The following is a 6,323-nucleotide window of genomic DNA, read 5'->3' as shown; positions in this document are numbered from 1 at the left end:
ACAAATGGCATCCACTGCATCATTTGTGCCCATAAAGCTCTTAGATTAACCTAAATGCTGCCATAAATGCCTGCATTTAGCTTAAACTAAGAGTTTTACGGCCATAAATGGTGTGTTGGATGCCATTTGCATCCGGAGTCAGCCTTTAACCTAGAAATGCGGCATGGCAATGGCAGCCGTATCGCTGGCGTTCCAGAGCTGGCCAGTGGCTCCACAGGATCGCTGCAAGGAGGATCTGGTCGAAGAGGATTCCAGAGGGAGGCGGAGGTAAGTGCTTTGTTCCGCCATGGACTCCAGGGTCCTGGATTCTTTAGAATCCAGCCTCATTGGGGTCCATGGTGGAATTCCTCGCCATCCCTAGCACTTGTATTAGATCATATTGGGTAAGATTGACCAGTGGTGTGACTCAGATGAGGTACCTTCATATTGTAAGCCAGAATTGTTCTGAAGAAGTTTTATTCTACAACTGCCCCCATAGAACCCATAATGAAAACCATAAATGTAACTTTCATAGCATCCAGTTTCAAAAGGAAAGGAAAGGAAAGGAAAGGAAAGGAAAGGAAAGGAAAGGAAAGGAAAGGAAAGGAAAGGAAAGGAAAGGAAAGGGGGGGAATGGCCCAGAAGCTGAAACATAAATTATTTTTTGTTTAATTATTGAAATGTGTTGAAATATTAGTAGCAATTCCATTAAGTCAGTCATTAACTCATCTCCCAAGTAGTTTTATTTTGCAATTGTTTTCTGCTTATTAGCTCTCCCCTGGTGTTTAACTCAGGTCTCAGGACAATGAGGGAACATTTTGGGGAAAATATGCAACCAAGCAATCCAGCAGTAGAAACTAAGATGGAAAATATCTCCACAGCTACCATATATTTCCCCTTGGTGCTCAGGTAGGTGGGAACAAAGGATAACCAAACACTGCAAAAAACCAACATGCTGAACATGATAAACTTGGCCTCATTGAAGATATCAGGCAACTTCCTGGCAAAGAAAGCCACAGTGAAACTGAGAAGTGCCAGAAAGCCCATATAGCCCAGAACACAGTAAAACATATTGGCAGACCCTTCATTACATCCCAGTACAATTTCTTCAACCACTGAGTGCATGTCAGCATCTGGGACTGGAGGAGAGATTGCCAGCCATACAATGCAAAGGCATGCTTGAATAACGGAGCAGGAAAGAACAATGGAGTTGGCCAGTCTTTTCCCCACCCATTTCCTGACCTTGGAGCCTGGCCTTGTGGCCATGAAAGCCAGAACCACAGTGACGGTTTTTGCCAGCACACAAGACACAGCCACTGAGAAAATGATACCAAAACAAATTTGTCGGAGGAGACAAATTATCTTCCCAGGTGGAACAATGAAGAGAAATGTGCAAAGGAAACATAGCAGGAGGGAGATGAGGAGAGTGTAGGTGAGGTCCCGGTTGCTGGCTTTGACAATGGGAGTGTTGTGGTGTTTCAAAAATGTCCCGAGCACCAAAACTGTGAAGAAAGAAAAGGAAAGAGCCAAAATAGCTAAACTGATCCCTAAAGGTTCTTCATAGGACAGGAAGGTTGCTATTTTGGAAACACATGAATCCTGGTCTTTGTTTGGATATTGATCTTCTGGACATTGATCACAGTCATCCATATCTGAAAATGAAAAGAGTTATTTTCAGTTTCCCAAGCTTATTTTTATTTTTCTTCTCATACAGATTGCCCAGTTACTGAACACCTGAATGATTTTAGGGGATCATGAAGGCAGTACAACCCTAATGGGTTTCAAATCTCAACTTTAAGTCCTGTTGTCTATAGGGATGGCGTGGGTGCCTGTTTCAGTCTGGGAGTCTGGCGGACTGCCTGCACCCCTCAAACCTTTCCCACCAAGACCCTGCCCCTACTTGACCCCCCCCCCCCGCACTTACTGAGCCACCAACGCTCACCTGGACTCCATCCCCTCGTGCCATGATCATCAAGTTGCCAAAAAAAATAAATGGCAATCGCAAAAATGCACGCATAGACTTATATGGAAAATGGTGCCATGAATCCCCCACATATGCAAAATTACAGGCATAAATAGACCATTTATGCAACACAGCAACATGTCAATCACCAGGCAGTTGGACGGGGACTGGGTAACTGTGGGAAACTTGGTGAGTGGGTGTGGGGCTCAAGCACAGGTCTGGGAGTGTGTGAGTGGCAGCAGGGGCTGGGTGGGTTGCCTGGAGAACACAGACCGGGGGGGGGGGGGCATCCATATCTGAAATAGATAGGGATTGTCTACTATGGTAGTATTAATTCATTTTTATTTTATTGCTTTTATTGCTTCTAGTTAGTAACATTGATTTGTGTGTGTGTATATACACATACACACGTATATGCATATGTCTGTGTGTGTGCGTGTGTGTGTGTGTGTCTATGTATACCACTGGATGTCTGCATCCCTACTGGGAGTCTGCACCCCTTGCTTTCCAGAAGAACATCAAGCCAAGGGGGAGACCAACCCAACTAACAGTATTTTGAGGGCTGCAGGCTTCCCACACCTGCCTTAGACTCACATAGAGTTTGTTAACTTGAATAAATGGCGAAAAGAAGGAAATGGCATTTTAGGTTCCTCAGATGTTTATATTCTCAGAATATTCTGTCAGGATGTCACTAATGCCTGTTTATTATTTAAGGATTTATTGTTAAAATAATTGTTTACAAGTTATTTGATAACTTTTATCCCTGTCCCATGTTTCCAAAATAGAGTTTGACCCTGACCCATCTGCCTAGATCTTGATACTAATAGATGGCAGTTTTAGACTGACTGTACTTGTGTAATCTCGAGTTTTGTTCATCTAAGTCTGTGGACAGATGCTATTCATCACCACTGAAAAATCTAAAGTGCTACAGATAGGGTCATTCTGTGGGGTGAGGGGGGCAAAATCTGGCTCCTGCATACAAACCCTGTAGTCTATCTTCCACTTGGATGGCTACACAGATCTAGCATGCATATTCCTCAGGTTCATTATTTATTTATTTATTATTATTAAATTATTATTTATTATTATTAAATTTATTATTATTAAATCACCCATCTGGATGGTCACCCATAAGGTTCATAAGGTAATTCTTCACATTACATCTCTTACCGTTCTGGCTTGACATTTTTCCTTTGGGACATGGGAGGCAATCGTAACAGCAAATCTGCTTCCCTTCCTGCTTTTGCCTGAAGTAACCAGGGTGGCAGCTTTCTGTGCAGACAGACAGAGGCAATGCCTAGTTCATAAACAGAAAATAAATAGACTATGAGCATTGAGAACATATGTACGGAAAATTGTAGGAATGGTGGCTCAACAGTTAAGAAAATTGGCAGCTGACACTGCAAACCATGAAGTAACACAGCTCTCCAGCAAATAATTCTACATTTATAATGAAACCTCTCATATACATGTCTGCTCAGAAATAAGCCCTATTTATTTATTACATTGATATCCCACCTTCCTTTCCTCTTGCAAGGAACCCAGGGATGCTTACATGGTCCTCCTCCTCTGCATTTTATCCTCACCATACACGCAGTGACGTAATTTAGGCTGAAAGGCAGTGACTGGTCCAAAGTCACCAGTGGGCTTCATGACCAAGTTAGGAATAGAACCTGGTCCCCAGAGTCCCAGTTGAACACTCTAACCACTACACCACAGTGGCCCTCAATCAGATATACTCTGAGGTAAATTCATTTACAAACCCCAAGAATCAGTCCCATTGAACACTGTGGGCTTTCTTTGAGTAGATATATATCAGACTGCACTGTGACTAACAATAATGTATCTTTAAATTCTATTTATTTCCATAGAATTTTTTGGATTCACATCAACATCCTGTTGGATGCTGAGGGGCATATTGTATAATGGCTCAGCTATCCCTGCTTTGTGAGATTTTACATTGCTATCTTGCTTTCCCACTTGCTTCCATCAGAGTCAGTTAGAGTCTTGGTGGTCAGACAGGTAACTTAATGCAGGCTGAGGCAGAAAGAAAGGATATAGGTTTCCCAGCTGTTTATATTTTCAGACTATACTGTCAGGATGTTGCTAACATTGGTTCATTGATCAATTCTTCAAAATAATTATTTACAACTTATTTGGTAACCTTTCTCCCTCTCCTATGTCTCCATTCCAATGTTATATATAATACCAAAAATGTGGAATTCAGCATGTCAAAGTGCTTAGCACTTTCAGTGGAAACTCACTCTGGACATCAAACCAGAAATTCATTTGAAATTGGAATGATCCCCCAATTACCTGCAGTCAGAATCCTACCTGATGAAAGCCGCCATGCCATGTGATGGCATTATCATTAATGGTCAACATCTTGTCTGCAAACACCTGGGGATCCAGCTTTCCAACTTTCACTTGATGAAAGGATTGGTTTGGGAATGTGACCCAGTTTGTGATATCAAACTCAGCTACCAATTTCCCATGCTGGTCAAAAGAAATCTCATCCCCAGCACTGTTGTTAAACACTACTCTTTTCAGAAAGGGGTGGAGCTGGGTATCAAAGGAAAACACAAGGGTTTGCAAATAGATACCATGGATAATGTATTTAACCATCTTAACCTGAGTGAGACCATGTAGCCCAGTACCTCTTACATAAATGGCAGCAAATCCTGTAGGTCTGATGTGTTGGTCGCTCCCACCCCTGCTAACGTTTAATTTAATGAAATGAATGGATGAACATACCATCCTTCATCAAAATTTGATTCCAGGATGGTCCACAATGCTACAATGAATAAAAAATACTTCCCCAATATAAACATAAAACACAGAGTTTAAAATAGCAAAGAACAAAAGTTAAGATATACCAACTGCACATTACATTAAGCACACAGTGTGCAGCTGACTCATCTCTTTCTTTCTACTCTAATGTAGGTGTGCAGGGCCCAGATTTGGATTGGGAATGCAGTGCAGCCAGAGGGGAGGATTAGACATCTCCAGTTACTGTTTGCTGCCCCCCGATTTAAGAGTTAAATAAACGGGTTAAAATGGGGGTCATGATGGCATGGTCTTCGAAGTGTTTTAAATCATTGTTCCCCATATTGAATTAAGTGTGAATGAATGGACAGGATGGACACTAATGTTGCAGTTGTGACAGTATGTCCTGTGCCCATCTTTTCACGCAACAAATCCTGGCTAGCTAACACAAAACACCAGTAACAATGAGAACTTTGGTTGGTAGCAAATCAGGTTTCATACATGAGCTTCTTAGCTCTCACAGCTATAGATGTCATGGTTGTCGAACTGGGGCTCGAAGCCTGGCAAGAAATCACCAGCTTGACTCACTGAACACCAGTCTGCAAATCCTTTTGCTTGCCTGGCTCATCACACGCTGACCTGGGCAAGGGGGCAGCGGCCCACTTCCTCAATGAGCCACTGTTTTGTGCGGAAATGGCAGCACATCCTTGTTCTAAACAACCATCTGCAGCAATGGCAGCCATAAAGGGGTCTATTGTACAAGGTTACTGATGTAAATGGACCATTTACACCTGTAATTTTGTTTAAATGACTGCTTTACGGCTGCCATTTGTGATGGATGTTTACAAACAAGGACAAACTGCCATTTTTCTGCAAAACAGCTGCTCGGTGAGGAAGTGGGCAGCCGTGCACTGCTCACCAGATGCTTGCAGGCTACCCAGCTCAGCATGTGGTACAGTGAACAGGGGCGGTGGGCCAGTGGGGGGTCGGCAAGCGGTATCTGACCTGAACACCAGTGAGTTTGCCCACCCCAACTCACAGCAAGCGCTTAATGGATGCAGCTCTCCAGAAATCATATAGCTGAAGGCAAATAGGTAGAGGCTCAATGTTTAATTCAAAGAACTATCTAAAGCTAATAACTATACCTGTACATCTTGGTGTCCCCATTGCAATCTCTATGGCTCAGAATACAGGGCAAAGGGCTTGAATGATTCCTGGTGTAAACCAACCCAGGCAACCTAAGACAATGGTTCTAGAATGAAGCCTAGGTTAATCCACACATGCAGATATTTAGTCCAATCTTGAGATCTTGGTTGGTACCTCCATGCTACATGGGTCAAGGCCTATTAAATCCAAAAGTCATAACATAAGTTCAAGAGTATGTCCAAAGTAACACTACACACACACACACACACACACAACCACAGAGAGAGAGAAAGAGAAAGAGAGAGATGTACAGCCATAGTTTCCACTTTGGCATCTCCATGCTACATGGGTCAAGGCACAGAAAAATCAAAGAGTCACGATCAGTCCAAGGCAGCGGGCACTCTGGGCTATCGAAGATAAATAATCCACCGTGGAGAAAAATTCAGGATCTTTGAAAACTATACAAATC

General features: G+C 42.7%; 1 protein-coding gene across 1 annotated transcript; it reads right to left on the bottom strand.

Annotated features, from left to right (window-relative positions):
* Positions 1–699: 699 nt before the first annotated feature.
* On the bottom strand, positions 700–4,567 carry LOC146341815 (vomeronasal type-2 receptor 26-like). The gene is made up of 3 exons (XM_084807701.1): positions 4,277–4,567; positions 3,113–3,239; positions 700–1,631 (listed from the first exon to the last, which is right to left on the bottom strand). The coding sequence occupies exons 1-3, from the start codon at positions 4,565–4,567 to the stop codon at positions 700–702; spliced, it is 1,350 nt and encodes a 449-aa protein (XP_084663827.1).
* Between the last annotated feature and the right edge of the window lie 1,756 nt (positions 4,568–6,323).

This window comes from Heloderma suspectum, chromosome 6, assembly GCF_057233095.1.
Source record: "Heloderma suspectum isolate Gila_16-S chromosome 6, 16-S_ref, whole genome shotgun sequence".
Taxonomy (NCBI): Eukaryota; Metazoa; Chordata; class Lepidosauria; order Squamata; family Helodermatidae; genus Heloderma; species Heloderma suspectum.
Note: the sequence above shows the minus strand (reverse complement) of the source record. Positions and strands in the feature narration are given on the sequence as shown.